Source organism: Narcine bancroftii, chromosome 1 (assembly GCF_036971445.1).
Source record: "Narcine bancroftii isolate sNarBan1 chromosome 1, sNarBan1.hap1, whole genome shotgun sequence".
Classification (NCBI taxonomy): domain Eukaryota; kingdom Metazoa; phylum Chordata; class Chondrichthyes; order Torpediniformes; family Narcinidae; genus Narcine; species Narcine bancroftii.
Genome location: NC_091469.1, coordinates 187,925,939 through 187,952,513, shown reverse-complemented (window position 1 = coordinate 187,952,513; position 26,575 = coordinate 187,925,939). Strand labels below are relative to the sequence as shown.

The window sequence follows — 26,575 nt, the reverse complement described above, 5'->3', positions numbered from 1 at the left end:
CATATTGTCCTCTCCACTTCATCATGAGTTGAGAATGATCACAATTGCAAATAAGTTTCTTGTAAAAATACAATATTAGTTTTAAGCTGTTTTAAATATGAAAATACTTTCTTCTTCTCCACCAGATCATTCACACCTTTTACATTCCAAGTAAGAAAGTTATAGATTTGTCCACAATTTTATCCATAATTTTCCCTTTTAATGTGGATTGATTAGAACAAATAATATCTGGCCACCAGGTGACACCTTGAAGTTAAAATATGAAACTGGTGATATGCTGTAACAATTCATTCTACAGTCAAAGATTAAACACATTCGTAAAGCCATAACAACCTGGAAGAAAAGAAAAATCTCCCAAACCCAGACAGACTTCACAGCAAGCTTTTGCAAACCATTACAGACCCAATTATTTCTTCCAGCTGGTTTGTTGAAAATAATTCCATTGCTGCAAAAATAAATATAAACTATTCTTCCAAAGATTTTTCTTTGACTACATCAAGAGAATAATTACTTAATTTCTCATGTACTTTCCCAGTCCAGTGGGTAATTCAGTAAATTTAATAAAAAGAAAAATGCTAAAGTAATATTGAACCAAAATTTTTGAATGAGAAATGAATAGCTAAATAAAAAGGAGAGAGGAAAAAAATACTTGCATAAATACAACCCTAGTAGGTTTAATTTCCCAGAATAAAACACAACATAGACAAATTGCCCAGACAAAAAGAGCCAATCAACATGTGACCATCTAATGGTATGTAATAAATGTATAAATATAGGAAAACCTTAAAAGTTAATAATGGTCAATCATCTTCAATCTTCAAGCAGAAGTTCTTGCAGGGGATGATTTAGTAATAAATTCTTCTAGGTAGCTCCAAGCCTCTTTAGCAGAATGCAGTAATTTCTTTTGACCATTAGAAAATGTAATACAAAGATGTGTAGGATATAACAAGGAAGGGTTTTAAAACCATGTTTATATAGCTCCAACATTATTTCTTTGTATTCGCCACACTGTTTCATGACTTCAGGACAGTAATCTTCTACAATTCTTATACTTAGACTGTGATATTCAAGTGTCCCTCTTCGACGGGCTTCACGAATCAAAGACTCCTTTACTTGCTAAAGATGTAGCCGAAGAATAACCGAACGAGGTTTCTGCCCAGGAGCCGACTTAGGTAATAAAGAGTGATGTGCTCGATCAATCATTGAGGGAGATGAAAGAAACTCCTTACCAAATACTTTGTATAGAAGCTCCGAAAAGAATTTAGTAGGTTGCCCACTTTCTGTGGATTCAGGCAAGCCCAGGATTTGTAAGTTCAATTGTCTACTCCTACCTTCCTTCGTTAGTTTCAAATTTCTGGAGCATGTATTTTCCGCTTCATCAACCTATTGAATTAAGTTGCTCAGTTCCTCCCCAACCAATGTCAAACATTCATTGTGCTCTTTAGTTTTCTTTTGCACTTGGTCAAGTTTAGTGTTAATCTAACCCAAGACTTCTTTAAGATCATCAGTTACTGTCTGTCTGTTTTGATTGAGTATCCATGGTCAGATTCGTTAACACTTCTTCTTTCTTCGCAAATTTGCTTCTTGTAACCATTTCAGTACAACTATATGTAAAAGAAAGAGATGTGAGTAATACAGATCACTTTAGTTGGAAAATAAAGAACTGAGTAGGTGGAAGAAATCAAAAGTAAATAGGAATGTTGGGTTGCTGCTATTACCCTATGAGCGGCCAACCGGAAGTTCAGACCACCTGAGGTTCGGGTTAAATGAGTTGGCACACTTCCCTCTTATTGAAGTCTGTTCATTTCATTCTATTTCAGTTGGGAAATCTTAAACAACACCTCTCAATTCAAACTCATCATCCATTTGATATTGAATCAGAACTCATTGCACATTTGTTGTTTTTAGCAGTTATGACCTGTAGAGCTCGTCGAAAGAACCAAAGACTTGTTGATCCAAACCAAGGCTTTTATTAGCAAAAGACTGGAGCTCTTCACAGGTGGCCGACCAGTCCGGAATGATCCGACCTGGCTAGGGACACAACCCTTTAAGGCCCAGTCTAGATACAGTAACTATATACACTATGTACATTGGTGATAGATCTGTATTATCACATGACCTCACATTGGAATTCTGCCAAGACACTTTTACCCTTACTGCACCTAAAGTTGTAAATTATTGACTATCCTGATCCTTAAATCCAATGCATTCCTACTTGTTCTTCACCCAGATCCTTAAAAACTCATTTGGATGATCATCTTTAAGAGATGTGCAAAATAAAGGTGCATTGTTGTAAGAAGTAGTACAGTAATCCAAGAATATTGCATGGAAAATTACCTAGTTAAACATTTATTTAGTTTTGAGAAATTGAACTGGAAAATGTAAGTAATTGTAAAAATTGTTTCTCATTCATTCCAGTAAAATCCTGATACTTATTTTCCGCTCATACTGTAATATGAAAAATTATGCAACTCCAAAGGGGCTGAAATCTGGGTTCCAATACCAAGCTGTCATTATGAGCTCAAAATGAAGAATGGTAAAGCAAATGGTTCTGGAACTGTATTTTTAATTCAACATATGAAGGATCTGTTGCAGATACTTTCAGATTTGAAAAGTACATTCCAGGGTTCATAACAAACTCAAATATTTTGTCTCACTCTGTTGTTGCCTGATTGTTTTTTAATTTCTACTTCCATTTTTACCTCATTCAGCAGAAGGTTATGCTGTTTCTATGACAGCATTCATCACAATTATTGGTTAATTGGTACAGCTTATATTTCTAGCTTACTTGCCAAGTCAAATATAAAGCTCCGAAATCAGTTCCAGTAAGTTCAGAAAGCAGAAAATACTGGAATTACTCACTAAGTCGAGTACTATCAGTGAAAAGTTTATATTTCATCACAAAAGGACATGATAGTGGTTAGTGATGCTCTCTACATTTTCTAAAACAGATACATGGATAGGAAACACCTATAAAGAGCAGACTTAATGGACTTAATAGCCTAATTCTGCTCTTGCATCTTATGGTCTGAAAGGATACAGACCAAATGCATGCAAATGGGACTAGCCTAAGGTTTCTGCCTAACACTTCTTTGTGAACTGGACTGCATTAGATTCATATGACAGCAGATTTTGTATTCTATTTGTAGAAAAATTTAAAGAAAAATAGATTTTTTAGTATCTACCCAGTGGAGTTATTGAAGCATTCTGTACTAATATAATCAAGCAAAGGTTAATGTTTAAAGAAATAACCTATGAGTTGTGTGTCTTAAAAGAATTTTACACAAAAGCTCAATAGGCTAACATGAGATAGTATTAAATTCAAGGAAGAAGCTTATTGCAGTAGGCCTGAGCATTGAGAGCACTATGGATCCAAGGGATTGATAAAGATCGAATATTATTGTGGTAAGATACATCAAAGCAAACTATAATATGTACGTGTAATATAATTTTAATATCTATGAGCCACCTGCAGAGAGAAACAGGAGAATTTGTAGGAAAGAGGAATAAAACAATTACTTTCCTTCTGTCTTTACGGAAATCAGCATATAATACCTGCCAGATGTATTAGAAAAATCAAAGATTTCATGTGAATAGGAAACTGAAGCAATGAAATATTAGTCAAAAATAGTACTAGAGAAGTGAATGAGCTTGAAAGTTGCTAAATCCCAAATGCTCATTGGTTTACAACCAATAGCAACAGATGCAGAGAATCTGACAAGTCAGGAAGATGATTATTGGAACCAGATAAGAGCAGGATGATTAACAATGTTTTGAAAAGGACACAAGAGAGTGTAGATGCTGGAATCTGGAGGAATAAACAAACTGCTGGAGAAACTCAGCGGTTCAAGCAGGATCCGTGGAGGTAAAAGAAGAGCCAACATTTTGGGTTGAGAAACTGAATCAAGACTGAGTGCAGAAGGGAGATAGCTTTACGGAAAGGCAAGAGGGGTGTGTGGTTTTGCTCCAGAGGTTTGAAAGAGACTGCTTTAGAGATAGTTATGCTCTGGTTATCATGTACCAAAATATTAAACATTCTGAATGTGTTCTTGTGGTTTGGAGGATTGCAAACATGACCCCACTGTTTGAAAAAAATGAAGGAGACCAAAATCAGAAAACTACTGGTTTGTTAGCCCAACATCAGTGGTAGAGATAATGCTGGAATTTATATTGAAGGATATAATGGCAGAAAACCTTAAAAAAAAAAGATTAAGTTGAGTCAACACAATTGAAATCTGATGCTTCACTAATCTATGTTTTTTGAGGATTTGATTTGATTACTAGAATAGATAATGGGGAATCAGTGGGTGTGTGTATTTTAGATGGCATTCAATAAGGTCCTGCATTGGAGATTGATAACTAGACTGGAGCATGTGGAACTGTGGTGATATACTGAATGCATTTCTTTGCATATTCTCTGAATACCCTGTATAATGAATTAGTTTTCCGATATGAAGCAAAGAGCAGGAATAAATGGACTATTCCCAAGTTGTCAGGTAGTGACAATTGCGGGTAACAATTAATGACTGGGCCCAAGCTTTTCACAGTTTATGTCAGTGATTTTTGGCTCAATGGATGAAGTGTCATATTTCTGAATTTGCTGATAATACTAAACTGAGCAGTATTGATATTATATAGGAGGCTATAAAAAGGCTTCAGGGGGATAGTAACAAGTTGAGTGAGTAGCTGAGAATGTGGTAGACGGAATACAATATGGAAAAACGTGAAGACATCCACATAACGGAAACAAAAAGATTGTTAAATGGTGAGAGATTGAGTCATGTTCATAGTAGCTTAGGCGTGATTATTTGCAAGTCATTAAAGGACAACATGAATGTGCAGTAGGCAATTAAGAGGAAAAATTAATAAATTAGCCTTTATTATAAGAGGATTGACCACAGTAGTAAAGAAATTTTATTGCAGTTATATATCGCCCTGGCGACACTGGAATGTCATGTACAATTTTGGTCCTTTAACCTACAAAAGCATGTACTTTCTATTGAGAAAGTGCAATAAGGATTCACTAAACTAGTTCCAGGAGAGGAGAATTTGTTGTTTCAGGACAGATTGAGTAAACGTGAACTGTATTCTCAAGAATCTGGAAGAATGAGTGGAAATCTCATTGAAATGTATCGAATTTGTAAAGAGCTTGAAAGACTAGATGCAGGGAGAATGTTTCCCCTTGACTGAATCCAGGAACAGGGGGTACAGTTTTAGAATAAAAGCAAGGCTGCTTACAAGTGAGATGAGCAGAAATTTCTTACATCAGAGTGTGGTCATCTTTTGGAATTCTTTACCACAGAGACCAGTGAGGCACTGTCATTTTACTCATTCAAAACAGAGATCAATAGATTTTTGGGATTACATGAATCATGGGGTATGGGGATTTTGCTGAAAATGGCATTGAGGTAAAAGATCTGCCAAAATTTTAATAAATGGCACAACAGGTTCACTGGCCGTTTCTTGCAAATATTCAATTTTTTAATGTTCCAATTTTTTGGAAAAGAAAAGGGCACGTTCAAAGATTGTTTTCTCCACTGCACAAACACCTAGTCAGAATGAAAAGAAAAGCTGATTTAGCAGTTAGTATGAATAAATATTTAAAAGAGTTGGCTTAACTATTTATCAAATATTTAAATATTTTTACCAAGAAAAATAGTGAATAAAAATGTTTCTTGTGTTCCCTTGGATTTTAAATTGACAAGTGGGAATAGATTAAAATGTGGAAAACTTTAGTGAACAGTCGTCTGTTGTTAACTTACAGTGGTTTGGTTCAATTTCAACTGATTGAAACAAAAAATATATATAAAAGCTTCTTTTACTAGTTGGCTATACTATTGACTGAATCTTTGAGCACATAATGTCAGGCAATATTTCTGAGATAGTATTGCATATTGATGACTCTATCATATTTCTGTAACAGAGTCTTAGTTATACAGCTCAGTAACGGGCCCTTTCAAGGTGCCTACCTGAGCTAGTCCATTTGTTTGGCTTTAAACCTTTCCTATCCATGCATCTATCCAAATACTTCTAAAATGCAATTGTACCCACCTCTGCCACTTCCTCTGGCAGCTTAGGACTGAAGTGTTTGAATTGTAAGAAGAGACTGAACAGGCTGGAGTTATTTTCCCTGGAGTGAAGAAGTTTATAAAATCAAGGATATTTTTCCATGGGTAATGGAGTCTAAAACTAGAAGGCATAGTTTTAAGATGAGAGGAGACAGGTTTGAAAAGGGACCTTTCCATTCTCTTTCAACAGTAGATTGATCATTATTCCAACATCATCTGTACTTTGCCAAATGCAATTTGATTGTTTTGTTTGCAATAAAAACTAAGTGGATGCACTTTAAAAAGGAACTTGGAGATGTAATTGCATAAGCATTGTTTTTAAATGCCATTTTATTAGATGTTCTGTGAGAAATGCAGAGTTCTAGGAAAACTTAGTTGTATTTGCAACCACATGTCAAATATTTAGTGTATAGGCCACATATTGAGTGATATCAACCATTGTAGAATGTTCATTTGGAGCATTCTTGCTGAAATATTTCACAATTTTCTGATTTTGAAAGCTCATTATCAATCATGGAAAGCTGTGGCATTCCATTCTGATACCAGTGGTGGTGGGGGGGAGGGCGGTGGGGTGGGGGGCGGTGGGGTGGGTGGATTCCCCGGTGAAGGTCTTGCTCCATCCAGGAGTCCTCTCTCGTTACGACAGGAACCAAGGGGTGAAGAGTGCTGAAAAGAGCAAAACCATGCAACAGGTTTTTAAGCTGGTTCACAGTCTCCCAGGGTGTCAGATATTTAAAGGCTCCTCTTGCTCTGGTTGCACATCAGTCCTTTTTGGCACCCAGTGCAGAAAGGGGTGTGGGGGGGCAAAAATAATCATTCATGAGTCCAGGCAGTGGGCCTTTGAGGGTTCTGCCTGAGCTAGCTACCTGCTCCTCTTTCAAAGATATGTCTGTGTCTGGATGTTCCTGGAGATGGAGCATAATAGCCACTTGCTCTTTGGAGGCCTTCTGGGACCTTTGGGCACCACAGAGAAGAGGGTGCATTCTGGACAAGGATGGCCATGTTTAATTTGATGTACATTTGATAAATAGTGAATTTAGAATTGTATAAATATTGTAAATATGTTAATAAACCTTATTTGAAAACAAGTGATAAAGACTACTGATATATATATATATATATAGTGTGAATGAATAACACTGAGTTAGTTATGTCAATAAGCTATGCAATAGATTTGAACTGCTTGTTTCACTAGGTCACACAGATACAGTTTTCTCATGCATTATGATTCTTGCTTGATAACATCATTAGGTCATTGTGTTTTATATTATGTTTTGAATTTATACTGACATGAAACTTCTCGTGATCAGTGACAAGACTTCTTTGTAATTTATAATAGTTTTGCAGAGGTTTATTATATTAATTAACGTGACAGGGTGGGGGAAGTTGCATGATCACTTAAATACACATTACAGCTGTCGGATATGTTACCATGTATCTGTAGATGCCTTCCACAGAAATCTAATTGCAGCCCTGAAATTTAAGTTACCTGACTTAAATTAGGTTGTTCACACCAGCTGGAGTAGATCAAATTGTTCACACCAGCTGGGTTTGAATCAAATTGTTCACACCAGTCATTTTCATCCTGAATTGTTTATACCAGCTTGACACTAACAATGTGAGCTGTTCCAAATTAACTGTAACATTGCAGCTGTCTTAAATATTGTATATTGAATTCCCCACTTAGGGGCCAGTGGTGTCTAATAATGCTCCTTTTAATGACTGGCCAGAACTTAGCTTTTCAGAAGATGTGAATAGCAGATAAGTTTCCAGAATTGGTCATTACTTTGTGGATTAGAAGTGCTGAAGTATAACTTTGATCCTTTAAAAACGAAAGGCAACAGTTATTTCAGCTGATTCCAACAACCTCACTGTGAGTCACAATTAATTCTTGAAAATTGGCTGGATGTAATTTGGGTTATATTCCACTTTTGGCTCATTTTCCAATGGTTCAATGTTGGATTGAGCAAAGTTACATTGAACCAGATTAATACAAGAACATCTGTCAATTTGGGACAGCTGAGCTTTCTGAATCTACTTCAACTCAAGTTCCCTGAAAGAGAGAGCCAGCCTATGCTGCATGACATAACAAATTCAACATTGCACAGGAACATGCAGTACAGTATATATGTGGATTAACCACAATGAAAATGTATCTTTCTGTAACTGTCAAGATATGTTGATAAATATATAAAACGATACAATATTCTGCCTAAAAAATTAAGAGAAAATCAGCCCACTGACCAGCATCAGCATTCCCTTCCTCCACCGCCTGGTGTATTGTGATTGCTGTTAGAACAATTGCACTGCAGTTGTTCACCTAGACTGTTTGGATAGTACTTTCCAAACTCATATCTACGTAGATGAACTAGATGAGGGGAACACGGCCAACTGCATATTCTCCTCCAATTGAATGTTATCCTAAAATGGAAACCACAGGGATCAGTGCTTGACCTCTCAATGATTTGGATGAGCAATGTGTTATTTCCAGATTTCCTGGTGGCTCAAAACTGAAAGGTGTTGTGAGAAGAATACAGGGAGGCTATAAGGTGATTTAGACAAGTTAGGCGAGTGGGGAAAATACATAAGGGTGGACAAATGAAAAGTTATTCACTTTGTTAGTACAAAGGGATCTGTCTAGACTTGGGTCCCAATTTCTGAAAGCAGACATACAAGTGCAGCAAATAGGAAAGCAGAAGATGTATTGACTTTAATTCCAGGAGGTTTGAGTACAAGGTGCATGGATGTCGTGCTACAATTATAAAAGGTTTTTGAGCATTTAGCACTGGAGTATTCCATGCAATTTTGGTCTCTCTAATTAAGAAAATAAATTTTCCCATTGAGAAAGTGAAGTGAAGGTTGATCATACTGATTCCTGACATGGTGGGACTGTCAAATAAGTAAATATTGGGATTGAATATGGCATATTCACTAGCATCCAGAAAAATTATTAAAGTATATAAAATTCTGAACGTAGAGATGATCTTTCCTTATCTAGGTGTCTAAAAACAGGAAAATTTTGTGATAGAATAGGTGCCGTGAAGATTTATAGAATGATTTCCATTCTTAACTCTAACACCCCTTTAATCTACTCCACTAACATACCCTGACCCTCTCCCTCCTGACTCTCTCCTTTTAACTGGCCATCTGACTGATTCACTATATAAGATTCTCTATCATTCTTTCTTATTACCTTTAGCCCCTCACCCTATCCTTTCTCACTCTCCCTTCAATATACTGTTCTTCTGCAAGTTTCATTCATGATGAGGGCTTACAGATGGAAGACTTTTGGGTGAGTCTGGGTGAGTCAGGCTTGTGTATTAGAATATTGCTTCAGGGGAATCTTTTGCAAAACTAGACTGGGACCTCATATTGTAATTATACTTTAAGATACTCTTCCAGGCTCCAGCCTGCTGATCTTCAAATAAGAGTTTCAATTACATTCTGAAGTGGATTTTAAATATCCCTTTGTATTTTTAGGAGTTCTGCCAGTAACATTCAATATTTAGCCCTTAATCACTATTAAAGAAGATTAACAAGTCACTATATTTTGTGGTATGTACTTGATCATGTGTACAGATTGGCTGCAGTGTTGCCTTAAAACATCCTAGTTATTCACTTCATGTACTTAATTGGTAATGAGGTGCCCTGTGATTTTTTTTTTTGAAAATATATTTTTATTTCTAAGATAAGCTATTTATGAAGGCTGACTCTTGTGATAAACATGATATAAAGCAGAAAATATTAAAATACCATTAGCTTGTTCCTTTTTTCACTTTTGGTTGTAAATCACTCCAGTAATTTAGTGTTATTAATGTACCAGGCTCCATACTAATGAGAGAAAATTATAACAAAAAACCACCATTAACCGTGAATTTTATTAAATTGAGAACCTGTAAAAACAAAAATTCACTTCCTATATTATCTAAGGTGAAATCCAGTAAATGATACATCAGCCCGAAAGCTAGTGAATCTTTGTAGCTCTCAGCTTCACCATATGTGCCGATTAGCAAGGGCGAACTAAGAGATTTGAGAATTGGAGATTGGTATTGTAGAGATTAAAAAGCCTCAGTTAATCATTCCTTCGACCTTTCTGGCCATTAGATCATGTATATAACAATTTAACAGGTAGGTTCTAGTCCATAAGAAACTTTCTAGTCATTCAAGCAAAAGTAATTGAAATTCAAAAGTTGTGATCTGATAGCATCAGTCAGACCATGATTGATTTCCAGCAGAAGGCCTGAAAAGATGCATGTATTATTTATGGTTCCTCATATTGCCTCCACGTTGAGCTGGGTAGCAATTCATTGCTGGATTCACATCAGTTTTGGCATAGAATGGGTGCAATGTCATGAATGCACAAAACTCCCTCATTGAGTTCAGTGCTAAGCAAAATACCAGTGTTCGCACTTGGAAAAAAATAAATTGGAAACATCTCCATTTCACATAGCTTCACAGTTGTTTTCTCAGTTGTGGATGATTCCTACATCGACTTTAGTAAGGCATTTGACAAGGTTAGTCAGGAAGAGTCAGACGTTTGGTATTCACGTTGAGGTAGTAAATGAGATTCAACATTGGCTTATATGGGAGAAGCCAGAGTGTGGTGGTGGATGATTGCTTCTCAGACTGGAGGCCTGTGACTAGTGGTGTGCCTCAAGGATCGGTGCTAGGACTATTGTTGTAATTCATCTAGATCAATGATCTAGATGATAATGTAAATTGGATCAGCAAGTTTGCAGATGGCACAAAGATTGGAGGCATTGTGGACAGTGATGGAGGCTTTCAAAGCTTGCAGAAGGATCTGAACAGGATGAAAAAATGACAGATGGAATTTAATGTAGTCAACTATGAAGTGTTGCATTTTGGAAGGACAAACCAAGAAAGAACATACAAGATGACGAGTGCTGTAGAGCAGGGAGATCTGGGAATACAGATACATAATTCCCTGAAAGTGGTGTCACAGGTGGATAGATTTGTTAAGATAGCTTTAGGAATACTGAACCATAAATCAAAGTATAGAGTATAGGAGTTGGGATGTTATGGTAAACTTGTATAAGTCATTGGTGAGGTCAGATTTGGAGTATTATGTGCAGTTTTGGTCACCTAACTATAGGAAAGAATTAAGTAAGATTGAAAGAGTGCAGAGGAGATTTACTAGGATGTGACTGGGACTTAAGGGAAAGCTTAAACAGGTTGGGAATTTATTCCCTGGATTGTAGAAGAATGAGGGGAGATTTGATAGAGGAAAATAAAATTATGAGGTGGATAGAGAGATAGAGTAAATGCACGTAAGCTTTTTTTTTAACTGAGGTTAGGTGAGATACAAACCAGAGGACATGGGTTGAGGGTGAAAGAGGAAAAGTTTACAGGGAACTTCTTCACACAGAAAGAAGTGGGAGCATGGAATGAGCTGAAGTGGTGAATGCAGGCTCAATTTTCAAATTTAAGAAAAATTTGGACAGGTACCTAGATCAGAGGAGTATGGAAGGCTATGGACTGGGTGCACGTCAGTGGGGCTAGGCAGGATAATAGTTTGGCATACACTAGAAGGGCCATAGAGCCTGTTTTCTGTGCTGTGGTGTTCTATGTTTTGGGCTTGCATTGGAAATGCCACAAATTTGAATTAGTATGATAATATATCAACTATGAGTTGTATGGAATGCATCACTTTTAATGATTAAACAATCTCAACTTTGGCCTCTTTACAATGAAAAAAATGTCCTTTATTGATGTGCAATATGCTATTCAAATTGAGAAATACAATTGCTGATTCCTGTCGTTCTTTCTGTTTTCATTTCACAGGGTCGCCAAGGACCCCATGGAAACCCTGGCCGTCCTGGTCCCCCGGGAATGAAGGTGTGTCCTTTATTAAACTAGATTTTGCAATAAATTGAAATACATTGTGCATGTATGTTGCGTGTTTTTTGAGCTAGAATTCAAATGTAAAGTGAATAATGAAGCATATTGGGGTTTACAAGTGACCTGATTTCATATGCTTGTTTATTTTTAATTCACCCAAGTAAATAGATGTGTGCCATTAATTGTTGTGAGAGGAGCATTTGTCATTGAATGCTGCTGACACATGGTGCAAATTTGTAACTTGGAGACAAGATGAGGTTGACCTGAAAGAAGTCAGGCTTGTTGGAGCACTTTTCAAGTTCAAGTTGATTTAGCATCTGATTGTACAAGTACAACCCGATGAAACATTCATTCTCCTGCAAACACACATTCAGGCAAATGATACAAATGCACAGTACTATTATACAAATATTAAAATAAATCAATAATATATGCATAATAAATAGTTGAGTCACGGATGAGCAGTTGATCAGTCGTTCAGCATTCTCGCTGCCATGGGAAGAAGCTGTTTCTCAATCTGTTGGTTCTGGCTCTGATACTCCTGCATCTCTTTCCCGACGGGAGAAGTTGTAAGTTTTGTCTGCAGGGTGGTGAGGATCCTCACTGATTTTGCAAGCCCTTTTTAGACAATAATCCCTGTAAATACTATTGAAGTGGGGAAGAGACCCAAGTGATCTTCTCTGCTGCTCTTATGGTCCTGTGGATTGACCTCCGATCTGATGCTCTACAGCAACTGTACCACACAGTGATGCAGCCGGCCAGGATACTCTCAATAAAGCGGCTGTAGAAAGTTGATAGGAAAGTGGCCAGTAGCCTTGCCTGCCTTAGTGATCTCAGGAAGGGCAGTTGCTGTTGCGCTTTCCTGACAAGTGGGGAAATCTTGTGTGTCCAGGATAGGTCATTCCTTAAGTGGACTCTGAGGAACTTGGTGCTCTCTACTCTCTCCACTACTGAACTATTAATGTGTAATGAGGGATGGTCATCCCTGCACATACCTGGACACATTATTGTCACACACCTATCTTGTAATTGTACAGGAACAAACAGTTAGTTAGAATCATAGAACATTACAGCATTACAGCATAGAGATAGGCCCTTTCGGCCCTTCTAGTCTGTGCTGAACCATTTTTTTTGCTTAGTCCCACTGACCTGCACCCAGTCCATAGCCCTCTATACATCTCCCATCCATGTACCTGTCCAAATTCTTCTTAAATGTTAAAATTGAGCTTGCATTCACCTCTTCAGTAGCCAGCTCGTTCCACACTCCCACCACTCTGTGTGAAGAAGTTTCCCTTCATGTTCCCCCTAAACTTTTCCCCTTTCACTCTTAATCCATGTCCTCTGGTTTGTATCTTACCTACCCTCAGTGGAAAACACCTATCTACATTTACTCTGTCTGTCCCCCTCATAATTTTAAATACCTCTATCAAATCTCCTCCTTGTTCTGCACTCCAAGGAATAAAATTCTAACTTGTTTAAACTTTCCCTGTAACTCAGTTTGTGAATATTCCCTGCACTCTTTCTACTTATTGATATCTTTGATGCACCATCAATAACTCCAAAAGACTTGAAGTTATGCAAAACAGATAGGCTTTTATTCACAATAGAATGGAGACATGTCCATGATGGTCGACTGTACTGAACTGGGGAGGATGCTGTGGGACAGTCATCTTTATTCAGGAGTCTCTGGGAGGAGCCACAGGTACTGGGTGTGCCTAGATAGTTAAATATACAAACATTGGTTTGCCACCATCATTCCTGTAGTTAGGTGATCAAAGCTGTATACAATATTCCAAATTTGGCATCACCAATGTCTTATACAACTTTACCATAACATCCCAACTCCTATACTCAATTCTTTGGCTAATATGTCTATTCATCTGTGATGCCTCTTTCAGGAAATTCTGTTTCTATATTCCCAGATCCCTTTGTTCTACCGTATTCCTCAGTGCCCTACCATTTACCGTGAATGTCCAACCTTGATTTGTCCTTCCAAAATACAACACCTCACACTTGTTTGCTTTAAATTCCATTTGTCATTTTTCAGTTCATTTTTCCAGCTGGTCCAGATCTTTCTGCAAGCTTTGAAAACCTTCTTTGCTGTTCACAATGCCTCCAATCTTAGTGTCATCTACAAACTTTCTGGTCCAATTTACCACATTATCATCAAAAATATTGATATAGATGACAAACATCAATGGTCTCAGCACCGATCCCTGAGGCACATCACTAGTCATAGGTCTCTAATTTGAGAAGCCATTATCCACCAGTACTCTCTAGCTTCTCCCATCCAGCCATTGTTGAATCCAGTTCACTACCTCACCATGAATATATAGCATCTGAACTTTACTGACTAACCTTCCATGTGGGACCTTGTCAAAGGTCCACAGCCTTTCGAGCATCCTAGTAACCTCCTCAAAAAAACTCCATGTTGACAACATCCACAGCCTGTCAACTCTCCTGGTAACCTCCTCAAAAAACTCTGATTGTTTAAACACTACCTACCAGACACAAAGCTATGTTGACTATCCCTAATCAGTCAATGCATATCCAAATAATTGTATATCCGATCTCCTAAAACACCTTCCACTAAATTTCCTACTACTGATGTTGGGCTCACTGGCTTATAATTCCCAGAGTTACTTTTGAAGCTTTTTCAAACAACGGAACAACATGAGCTACCCTCCAATCTTCCAATATCACATCCGTGGTTAAGGAGATCTTAAATATTTCTTCCAGAGCCTCTGCAATTTCTATACTAGCCTCCCTCAAGATCTGAGGGAATACCTTGTCAGGCCCTGGGCATTTATCTACCCTTATTTGGTTAAAAACAGGAAGCACTTCCTCCTCTTTAATCTGTACTGGTTCCATGACCTCACTGCTTGTTTTCCTTACTTCTCACAACTCTGTGCCTGTTTCCTGAGTGAATACTGATGGAAAAAAAAACAATTAAGATCTCCCCATCTCTTTTTGATCCATACAAAGCCAACCACTCTGATCTTCAAGGGGACCAGTTTTGTCCTGTACTATCCTTTTGCTCTTAATAAACCTGTAGAAAACCTTAGGATTTTCCTTCACATTGTCTGTTAAAGCAACCTCATGTCTTCTTTTATCCTTCCTGATTTCTTTCTTGAGGTTTTACTTACATGTTACACACTCCTGAAGTATATCATTTGCTTCAAATTGATTATACCTTTTTCCCTATGCCTGCTAATTTTGCTTTTAATCCTGACAAGAACATACAAATTCTGTACTCTCAAAATTCACTGGACCCAAAATATTCCCCTACACATACTTCTGTCACCTCTCCTGCCTTATTCCCTTATAGGAGATCCACTATTGCACTCTCTCTAGTTGGTACCTCTATATATTGAAGGACCTTTGAAGGTTCTCTACTATCATGCACATCTCAATCTATGCATTCTAGATCCATTCTCATTTCCTCAAAATTGGCTTTTCTCCAATTTAGAATCTCAACCTGAAGCCCAGACCTATCCTTCTCCATAATTACCATGGTACTAATGGCATTATGATCACTAGTGCCAAAATGTTCCCCTACACGTACTTCTGTCACCTGTCCTGTCTCGTTGCCTAATAGGAGATCTAGTATTGCATTCTCTCTAGTTTGTACCTCTATATATTGATTTAGAAAACTTTCCTGAACATATTTGATGAACTCCAAGCCATCCAGGCCTTTTACTGTATGGGAGGCCCAGTCACAATATGGAAAATTAAAATCTCCTACTGTCACAACCTTATGTTTCCTTCGCCTGTATGCTATATCTCTACAGATTTGCTCCTCCAATTCTTGTTGACTATTGTGTGGACTATAATACAATCCCATGACTGTGGTCATACCTTTCCCCTTCCTCAGCTCCACTGTGATCAGTAGATGATCCCTCTGGTCTGTCTTGCCTGAGCATAGCTGTGATATTTTCCCTGATGAGCAATGCCACCCCTCTTTTCATTCCCTCCCCCATCCTATGGCATCTAAAGCAACAAAAGCCTGGTGCATTGAGGTGCCAGTCCTGCCCCTCCTGCAACCAAGTTTCACTAATGACCACAATGTCATAATTTCACAATGCTAATCTAAGCTTGTCTGCCTTTCTTACAATACTCCTTGAATTGAAATAGATGCACCAGAGAAAATTTCCACCATATACAATCTGTTGATTTCTAACGGTGCATTCAACTCTGAGTTCTGGTACTAAGAGTGTCAGTATTAGAGATAGATTGTTGACTGGCCCCAAAGCCTTTGCTGTGATAGTGTTTCTTGATATTTCTTGATATCAAATGGAGTAATTGGAATTGAAGAATTGGTTCAGTGATTTTTGGAGTCTTGGGTGGAAACCAAAATGGATCATCCACCTCAGTGGTTTTCAACCTTTTCTTTCCACTGACATACCACTTTAAGTATTCCCTATACAATAGGTGCTCTGTGATTAGTAAGGGATTGCTTAAGGTGGTATGTGGGTGGAAAGGAAAGGTTGAGAATCACTGCTCTAGTCCCAATTGTTACTGAAATATTTTGCTTGAGGAAAGTTGTCATTGGCCCATTTCCTTTGGAGTTATGAAACCATGCACATAACGAGTCAATTAGGGAACATTTTGGGACCAGTGATCATAATGCCATTAGTTCCATGGTAACCAACTAATACTGTTTGGCTAAATGTTTCAACTTTTTTTTTTTAAGCACTCATGTACTGTCATTTGCATGTCTGACTCCAGATTCACAAAATAGACACACTGTTCCAATTCTATCATGAGAAGAGATAACTGGATGGACAGAGGAAAGAAAAGATTCAACATAGGGTTCAAAGGTTCTGTGAGAAAATGTACATTCTCATTAATTCCAAAGGGTTAACATGCATGGAAATACTATGAGGCACAGCCAGAACAACTTCAGGCATAGGTATTTTTTTGAAGTGGGTAAATATTGTGCATTTTATAAATGTTCAAAGCATTTCAGGAGCCTTTGTGATGGTAGTAAGGACCATGCCCTGCATAATTTGAGGAAAGAATCAACCACTTCTTCAGCTGTAGAAGAGTCTGCAGTTCCCACATTTGCCTCCTTAGTTACCTTAGAACTCAGAAAAGCAGGGTGAAAGCAAATCACCATTGAGCCCAAGGATTACCTGAAATGAAAAAGGAATTTTATTAAAGACTTTCTGGCAGTACAGGTACATGACACTGACTGGGTTTCACTTATCTATTCTAGAACATAAAATGTAGCACTCAAATAGGCCATCTGTGACTCCACTGACAATGGTGCAAATCCAAACTAATTCCATCTGCCTGCACATGATCCATATCCCTCTACAACCTCCCTGGTCATGTCTAGCTAAATGCCTTTATCGTATCTTCTTCTATCACCTCCCTGGCAGCATTTTCCAGGTACTAACACTTTGTGTGTTTTTTTTAAATTCTTACAAATATCCTTTAAAACAACCCTTCTCCCCCCCCCCCCCCCACTCCACCTTAAACATATGCATTTTAATATTTGGCATTTTCACCCTGGGATAAAGATTCGACATTCCATCTATACATCTCATAATTTTAGATACTTCCATCAAATTGTTCATCAAAAGTCGGTCCAAGCTTGTACAACTTATAGCTAATACACTCCAATACAGGCAATATCCTGGTGAACCTCTTCTGCTCCTTTTCCAAAGCTTCCATATTTTTCATGTAATGTGACAACCAGAAATGCACACCATACTCCAAATGTGTTCTAACCAAAATTTTATACCGCTGCTACACGTTCCCCTCTTTTTTACCCTGGGCCCTGACTACTGAAGGCAAGCATGCCCCTTCTGTACATCTACGTTCCAAAGAGTCCTGCCTTCACTGTATAATATATTTGATTTGACCTTCCAAAATACATCACCTTACATTTGTCCAGAAAAATTCCATTTGACTTTTTGCTCAGATTTCCTACTGATCTATAATCTTACTTTATCCTTTAATAACCTTCCCCACTATCCATAAACCCAATCATTTTTGTATCCAATGCAAATTCACTTATCAGAACACTTACATTTTCATCTAAATCATTTCCAGCACTGGTCCTTGCAGAACACCACTGTTTACAGACCTCCAATCAGAAAAATACCCCTACCCCTGCCAATGACCAAGCCAATTTTAGATCAAATTTATCAACTCGCTGTGGATCCCATGTGACTTAATATTCTGGTCCAGCCCACTCTGTCACATACTTCACTAAAGCCTATACAGGCAATAGCCCAACCTTTATCAATTATCTTTGTCACCTCAAAATATTCAATCGGACCTTTCCCTGCTCAAAGGCATATTGACTATTCATAATATGTTCATGCTTTTCCAAATTTTGTCCCTAACTACCTTCATCATTAATTTCCACAACCACCGATGGAAAAACTCACCAACTTATAATTTTCTGATTTGTCCCTGTTGTTCTTCTTAAGTAAATGAAGAAGATTAGTATTCTTCAGTCCTTTGGTGCCATACTGTGACTGAAGAGGAGACAAAGATTAGCGAGTATGACCTCTCTGGGGAGATTGGACAAACTTAGATTGTTTTCTCTGGAGTGTTGGAAGCTGTTAGAAGTAGATAACACTATTAAAGGAATAGATAGGGTAGGTAGAGTATTTTTCCCAGGGCAGAAATATCAAATGCTAGGGAGTTTAGCTTTAATGTGAGAGATGAAAATTTTAAAGGAGACTTTGAAGATCAGTTTTTGTTTTAATTACATCGTGGTCGGTGCCTGGAATGCAGGGGACATGATTGAAATAGATACAATAGCAGCATTTCTCGAAGCACATGAACCTGCCAGGCATAGAAGGATGTAGAACATGTGCAAGCAGATGCCATTAGTTTAAATTAGCATCATGGTCGGCACAGACATTGTGGGCTGAAGGCCCTCTTTCTATACTGTACTGTTCTGTGAAGACACAGGAGACTGCAGATGCTGGAATCTGGAGCAAAATAAAATCTGCAGGCTGAGCAATATCAGTAGGGCAAAAAAGGAATGAAGGGTTTTGACCCAAAACATTAATAATCCTTCCCCCAACCCCCCACACACACACTGATGCAACTAGACCTGCTGAGTTCCTCCAGCAGACTATTTTTGCTGTACTGTTCTATAAATTTCTCTGTCAAGGCCCCAGGAATCTCCTTTCCTGCTTGCCTCATTATTCTGGGGTATATCCTGTCAGGCCTTGGAACTTATCCACCTAATATCAGTATCCCCTTCTCTAATAAAAATATTTATTAAAGTCTTCACCTACTTCCTCTGGCTGTATGCATAGATCCCCTCCTTTGTTTTTGAGTGGATCTACCCTTTTTGTAAATACCCTTTTACTCCCAATTTTGTTTAAGATGTATCTGGATTCTTTTTAACCCTCCTGGGCAAGCACATTTCACGACACCTTTTAGCTCTTCTATTTTCTTTTTTTAATTTCCTTCATATACCTCAAAGGGAAAATTATCTTCTGACTCCATTATCGCCGTTGCAACCAACAAATCAGAATCTTCTAACTCTCAATCTCTGGGCCCTCCCCAAGGCTCTGATCATGAACACTGATCTCCAAAAATCAAACATTTGCACTAATCTGTTATCTCCTCACATAGAACACAACAGCTTTGTACAGGGCAGTTGGCCCTCAATGTTGCACCGAACCATATATTCCTTTTTTTAAAAAAAAGTACTAAACCCTCCTTGCCCAGTAAGCCTCTATTTTTCTTCGATCCATGTGCCTGTCTAAGAGTCTCTTAAATACCCCTAATGTTTCAGCCTCCACCACCATCCATGGCAAGGCATTCCAGGCAGACAAAACTCTCTGTTTGGGGGAAAAAAACTTACCCCTGATGTCTCCTCTGAACTACCCTCCCTTCACTTTGTACACGTGTCCTCTAGTGGTTGCTCTTCCTGCCCTGGGGAAATATATGCTGGCTGTCTATCCTCGCATGATCTTGTAGACCTCTATTAAGTCTCCTCTCATCCTTTGTTTCAGAAAAGTCCCAGTTCTGCTATCCTTGCCTCATAAGACTTATTTTCCAATCCAGATATCATCCTGGTAAATCTCCACTGCACCCTCTCCATAGCTTCCACTTCCTTCCTATAATGAGGTGGCAAGAACTGAGCACAATACTCTAAGAGTGGTCTCACCAGAGATTTGCAGAGTTGCAACATTACCATCTTGACTCTTGAAGTTAATCCCACTATTAACGTAGCCCATCATCCCATAGGCCTTCTTATTCTTTTAATTTAAAAAAAAATCCATTATGAATTGTTACACATGGCTATTAAATAATTGGCATAACAAGACAACTATATAAATAGATAAACAAATCCATAATCATAGTCCAGGTAATAATAATAATAATAATATTATATTCAAACAAAAATTTTTTAAAAGGGGAAAGAGGAGGGGAGAGAGAAGAGAAAAGGCCTTCTTAACTATCTATCAGCCTGCTTGGTGACCTTGAGAGATGGATGGATTTGGACCCTTTCTGTTCATTCACACTCAAGTAACTGTCCTCTGGGTCCATCCTCCCTAAAGGCCCATTTTACATATGACCAGACCACTATAACAATCTCTATTACCAGACTTTAGCCTCTAGATCCAAGCTTCAATCTGTCATCAAATGCAGGCTATTTCTTCCCAGTGATATATATTTCTCCCTTCTCCCAAAAAAAACAGCAATGGTGCTCTCCATAATTGTGTTCAGACACAATATAGCCCAGAAGGAAAAGTGTCTCTTTCTGACATGCTGCTTAATTTTGCTGTGGTGGATCCACAATCAAATTGGCATTTGGCATGATAGGCAATTACTTATTGTTGTTCCATGAAAGGCGCTAACATATTTAAAAAGCAAAAACCCTGGATTATGTAATTTTATTGTTAATAATGGCCTGAAATTTGGCAATTGTATCACAAGATAAATAAAGATTTATGTTTGGTTCCAGAAGCTCGTATAAAGTGGTTGTTTCTTCAGTCTTTTAATGCCAAGTGTGCCCTTAGAGACAATGTAAATATTGACACCAGGGAAGAGACTGCTATTTCTTTCTGGCTTCTAGGATAGACCATTATTGAGGTTTCTGTAATATGCTTGATTGTGAATGTACCAGAAGGCTCAGACATTATTACTAAGTATTGTCCTTACAGACAAAACCACACATTAATATCTCAATTTGGGATTATTTATGAGGATTGTAATACATTCATTCCCTCTTTAAACTCTGCTTGCAACAAATTGGATAATGTAGTGTGACTGATTATGCTATATTTTATATTTTATATAGATATGTTTTAAAGGAGATAAATTGTGTTAGGTTTTTAGTTTAGGTCACATACAGATGTAAACATTTCAAAGCAGATCTTATTTAAGATGGCAGAGCTCTGCTCAAGCCAGACAGTCCAGGCTCCGAGTGCCTTTGCAAAAACTTTGAAGAATGCCTATGAGGACTTCACAAGTAGGTGTTAATTGGACATGCTGTGGAGTAATGGATTATTGTTTTGGAAAGCAACAGATGAACCAAGTCTGAGCAGTTTGCTGTTCTAAGAGGGTTGTGTGGTTCTCTCTGTGTGTGAGAGAGAGAGAATTCAGTTCTACAGTTCAGCAGCAACAACTGGGACTGGAACAGGACAAGCTGCCAAGCTTGTGGAAAAAAACCATTTTGAAGATGGGTTGAAAGTTCTTAGTTCAGTCTGATCAAAGTCCTTGTGGTCCATACAAAAGGAGAGGACTGGCTGCATAATGTTTCACTTGAAATAAGGGAAACAAAAAGGAACTCTGTAGTGACCTGGAAGAAAGAAGTTATCATCTGGAAAATCCTGATGGGGAAAGTTTCTTCAGCAAAACACTGAAGTGGCTGATCAGAAAAAATCAGTTGTGGGTGTCCAACGAGCAACAAAACTCTCTCTGAAAACCGACTTCCTGGGTTGTAACCATTTACCTTTCAAGCACCGGGGCCTGGTAAAATTTGTAAATGTTAAATTCTGTGCACAATATAAGAATTGCCTGATACCAGTGAACTTGGAGGAGTGAGAAGTGAGATTGGACTGTGAATCAAAGAACTTATCTGAATTATACACTCATTACATACATGTACACTTAGAATTAGAAGGGGGTTAAGTTGTTAATAGTAATAAGTTGAAGTTTGATCCTGTTTTCAGGTTTATAGATAATTAAAAGCAACTTTTGTTGAAGTAACCATTTGTCTTGGTGAATTTCTATTGCTGCTGGATTTTGGGGTCCTCTGGGCTCATAACATTAGTTATGTGGATAAACATTGTGTACTTGTAATCCTGAGTTTCCCTTTCAGCATTATGCTCATTAATATCCTGAAATGAGGTTCCATTTGCCCAAAATACAATGATTTAATTGTCAGAAGCAGCATAACTATTTGTTATAAGCATATCAACTTGACACTACAATAACATTTTGGATCCTTGAAAGAATATCAGTGTTGTACTTGATTTAATATGAGGGACAGATCTGCAGTCATCTAATTTTCTTGACATAGGCTGTGTCAAAAAAACACTGCCCAACTGCCACCATATAACAATATGGTTGATTGTCTATGTATTAGAGGTCCCAGCACGCTGACTAATGCTGCACCAAGTTAAGGAAGGCCAACTGATCTTTCCTGAGACTGCATTTTGGCAAGTTGGATCACCTGGCTGTGCACCTTCTGCCTCAATACAGACAGAGCCTAAAAAGAGAGGCTTTGGAGATCAGGACCGCTAGAAGGTGGTCACAGGAGGCTGAAGAACAGTTACAGAACTTCCTCGGGTCAGTGGAGTTCAAGGACTCAGCTGAGAATCTGAACAATTACACCAGGTCTGTCTCAGACTTTATCAAAACAGCTGTGGATGAGTGTGTCCCCAGCAAAATGTTCAGGGTTTTCCCCAACCAGAAGCCCTGGATGAACAATGAGGTGCGGAACTTGCTGAGAGCCAGATCACAGGAATGTAAGTCTGGAGATCCAGATGAATACAGAAGGAGCAGGTATGAACTCCAAAAAGCTATCTTGCAGATGAAGTGGAGATTCTGGATGAAACTGTTAACAAAAAAAGGACACTCGACAGCTCTGGCAGGGCCTAAATACCATAACTGCTACAAAACCAAATCCGGTATGGTTACACACAATAAAGCTTTGCTGCCAGAGAAACATACTGCCTTCTATGCCTGATTTGACCACAGTAACCACGAAGAACCAACTTTCTTTACCCCCACATTCCCTGATGATCCCATCCTGTCTGTATCTGAGGATGATGTGTGTGCTGCCTTCAGGAGAGTGAATTCAAGGAAAACATCTGGCCAAGATGGAGTTCCTGGCCAAGTATTCAAAATCTGTGCTGACCATCAGATTTATGGATATCCTCAACATCTCACTCTGGCAGGGTGTGGTACACCCCTTTTTCAAGCATGTGTCAATCATACCACTGCCAAAGAACACCAGAGTAACCTGCCTTAATGACCGTTGACCAGTAGCACTACATCAACAGTGATGGTTTTGAAAGGGTGGTTGAAGCATATCAGCTCCTGTCTGAGCTGTGACATGGATACATTCCAGTTTACTTATCGTAGTAATACATCTACGGTGGATGCCATCTCACTAGCTCTTCACAAAGCCCTAGAAAACCTGGACAGTGAAGATGCATTCATCAGGATGCTCTTGATTGACTACAGTTTGACATTTAACACCTCAAAATTGATCAGGAAACTCCAAGACCTAGGACTCAAAGCCCCCCCCCCCCTCTTGTAATTGGATCCTGGATTTCTTCATCTGCAGGCCACAATTAGTGAGGATTGGTAAGTACATCTCCACAATCTCCATCAGTACCAGAGCACGTTCTTAGCCCACTCTCCACACACTTTACACCTACGACTGTGTGGCTCGGTACAACAATAACACAATCTACAAATTTGCCGATGATCCTATGGTAGTGGGTTGTATAAAGAAAGGGGATAAGTCAGCATACAGAATGGAGATTGAAAACTTGGCTGAATGGTGCACCAACAACAACCTTGCTCTCAATGTCACCAAAACTAAACTGATTGTTGACTTCAGGAAGGGAAAACCAGAGGTTTACAATCCAGTGATCATAGGGGGATCAGAGGTGGAGAGGGTGAGCAAATCTAAGTTCTTGGGAGTCACTATCTCAGAGGATCTCTCCTGGACCCAACACACTAATGGCATCATGAAGAAAGCACGTCAGCACTTCTACTTCCTTAGGAATTTGTGGAGGCTTGGTATGACACCAGAAACCCTGGCAAATTTCTACAGGTGTGTGGTGGAAATTGTGCTGACCGGCTGCATCACAGTCTGGTATTGGATATCAATACTTCTGAGCGTAAAGCTCTACAAAGGTAGTGGACACAAGCCCAGGACATCACAAACCCTCCCCACTATCACAAACTTATTTATGGAATGCTGCCAACTCAGAGCAGGAGTAATCATTAAGGATCTACACCACCCAGCACACACTCTGTCTCACTGCTGCCATCAGGGAAGAGTTATAGGTGCCACAAGACTCACACAAGACTCAAGGAACTGCTATCCCACCACCATCAGACTCCTCAACGACAAAGTCAATCAGGGACACATTTAAGGACTCTTACTTGTGCATTTTATTGACTTTTTAAAAATTTTGTCTGCATTGCACAGTCAGTTTGTTTCCATTCATTATCAGTTTACCATTCTTTGTTTGTCTACATGCTCTATGTACATTTTTTGCAATACCAATAAGTAGTAATTCTGCTTTGCCTGCAGAGAAAAAAAAAGAATCTCAGGGTTGTATGTGATGTCAAGTATGTACTCTGACAACAAATCTAAAACCTGAAATGCAAGGGCAAGCTTGAAGGGTTAAATCGAATGCTGTTATTCCTATATTCTTACTTTGAAGTGTATTGGCCAGACTACATGTGATGTTAACATAAGCGCAGTTATCAGCCAGGCTGCAAAAGATTTATTCAGAGATCCAAAATCTCTTAATAAACAATCATATAAACATTAGGAAAGATTTCTGAATATTTTTCTAGCCTATCCAGAATCCTATTATTGGATATTTTTAATGTCTGATAATTGTTGGCAATAATCAGATTATTAGATAAATTAGAAAAAAGCATGTAGAAAATTAATGTCTTGTTGCTTTGAATGCTATTTTCTGCAGAGAAGTGCAATTATTCCCCATATAGCTGGAAAGATATAGAAATGTTTGAAATAATATGGAACTACTTAATTTACACTTAACTTGATTATGAATAATTATGAATGATTTTGCTTTTAAATGTATATCAAATAACATAACTATGGTATTTCCAAAAAAATTGTTTTTAGAAATTTTAATCTTTACTTAGGTTGGTACAAATATCAAGTCGTCAAGTTTATTGTCATCTGATTGTGCAAGGGCAACCTGATGAAACAACGTTCTCTGGTCTTTAGTCCAAAATATGCTGATGTTTATTTTAAATTTCCATTCTGTGGTTTTAATAGAAATTTCTTTTGGTACAAAACTTCTGACAATATGAGTTGAATGTGAGAGCTTGGTTATGTATTTTTGATTTTCATGTGTGTGTGAGGAACAATAAATAAACTGGTGTAGTGGCCCGCGGCCCGCCCCTCGGGCTGTCACAGGAAATGGTCGTCGATCTCAGCAACCAGCAAAGCATCGTGAGGGATGAAATTCCCATTTCCATAGGGCATCGGCAGAGCGGTGAAACTGCCGTTGGATCGCAAGGGGCCCAATCGGGGCCTGGGCATCCGAGGTAACCAATTGGCAGCTGGTCTGCTCAAGCCACACCCCAGTGGTGACGTGGCCGAGCTGACAATAAAAGGTAAAGCTGCCGCTGAATAAACTCAGTGTTGAATATACCCTACTGGTGTGTGTATCTTTCTTCTCCTGCCGAATCGAGCTACAGCCATTAGGCTATAACCAACTATAGCCGTATCGACCCCGACTGGTCCAAATGGTGCTTTGGACCCAAAGATGGAAGACCAACCTGCGATCGGTGCCATAGCATTAAAGCTGCCTAGCTTCTGGACGTCGCAACCACAAGGGTGGTTCCAACAAGCTGAGGCGCAGTTCACCATTCGACGGCTCTCCGCCAATAACACACGCTACTACCATGTGGTCAGTGCCCCGATCAGGACCCCACAGCCTGCATCATCAACCTCCTCCAGCAACCCCCAGAACAAGGAAGGTATGTGGTCTTCAAAGAGCTGTTAAGCCGCACCTTTGGGCTCTCAAAACGTGAGTGTGCTGCCTGACTGTTGAATATCGATGGTTTGGGGGACAGGGCCCTTTCTGCCCTCAAGAGCGACATGGTCGCTTTCAACGATGGCCACACCTCCTGCCCGCTGTTCCAGCAGATCTTCCTGGAGAGGCTAACCAAAGACATCAGGCTGCTCATCATGGAGGAAGACTTTGATGACCCCAGGAAGGTGGCTGCCCAAGCAGACCTGCCATGGGTGGCGAAAAGGGACACATTGCGCTTCACTTGAGCAGGTGACAGCTCCGCGTCAACAGCGCCCTGTCAGGAAGACCACCAACTAACTGACTGACTGACCACCTGAACGCCACACCCCACTGGTGAGCAGTGTTGTTTCTATCACCAACGTGGGTTTCCGACACCCATACCCGCCGTCGTTAATTACTGCG

General features: G+C 38.9%; 1 protein-coding gene across 5 annotated transcripts in view; it reads left to right on the top strand.

The window, feature by feature from the left end:
* The window catches only part of col27a1b (collagen, type XXVII, alpha 1b), a 474,822-nt gene that overhangs the window by 100,865 nt on the left and 347,382 nt on the right, over nucleotides 1–26,575 (top strand). For all 5 annotated transcript variants that reach the window (XM_069885118.1, XM_069885099.1, XM_069885108.1 and 2 more), the window contains one exon: nucleotides 11,871–11,924. In XM_069885118.1, coding sequence (XP_069741219.1) covers nucleotides 11,871–11,924 — 54 coding nt within the window. The remainder of the gene's footprint in view (nucleotides 1–11,870; nucleotides 11,925–26,575) is intronic.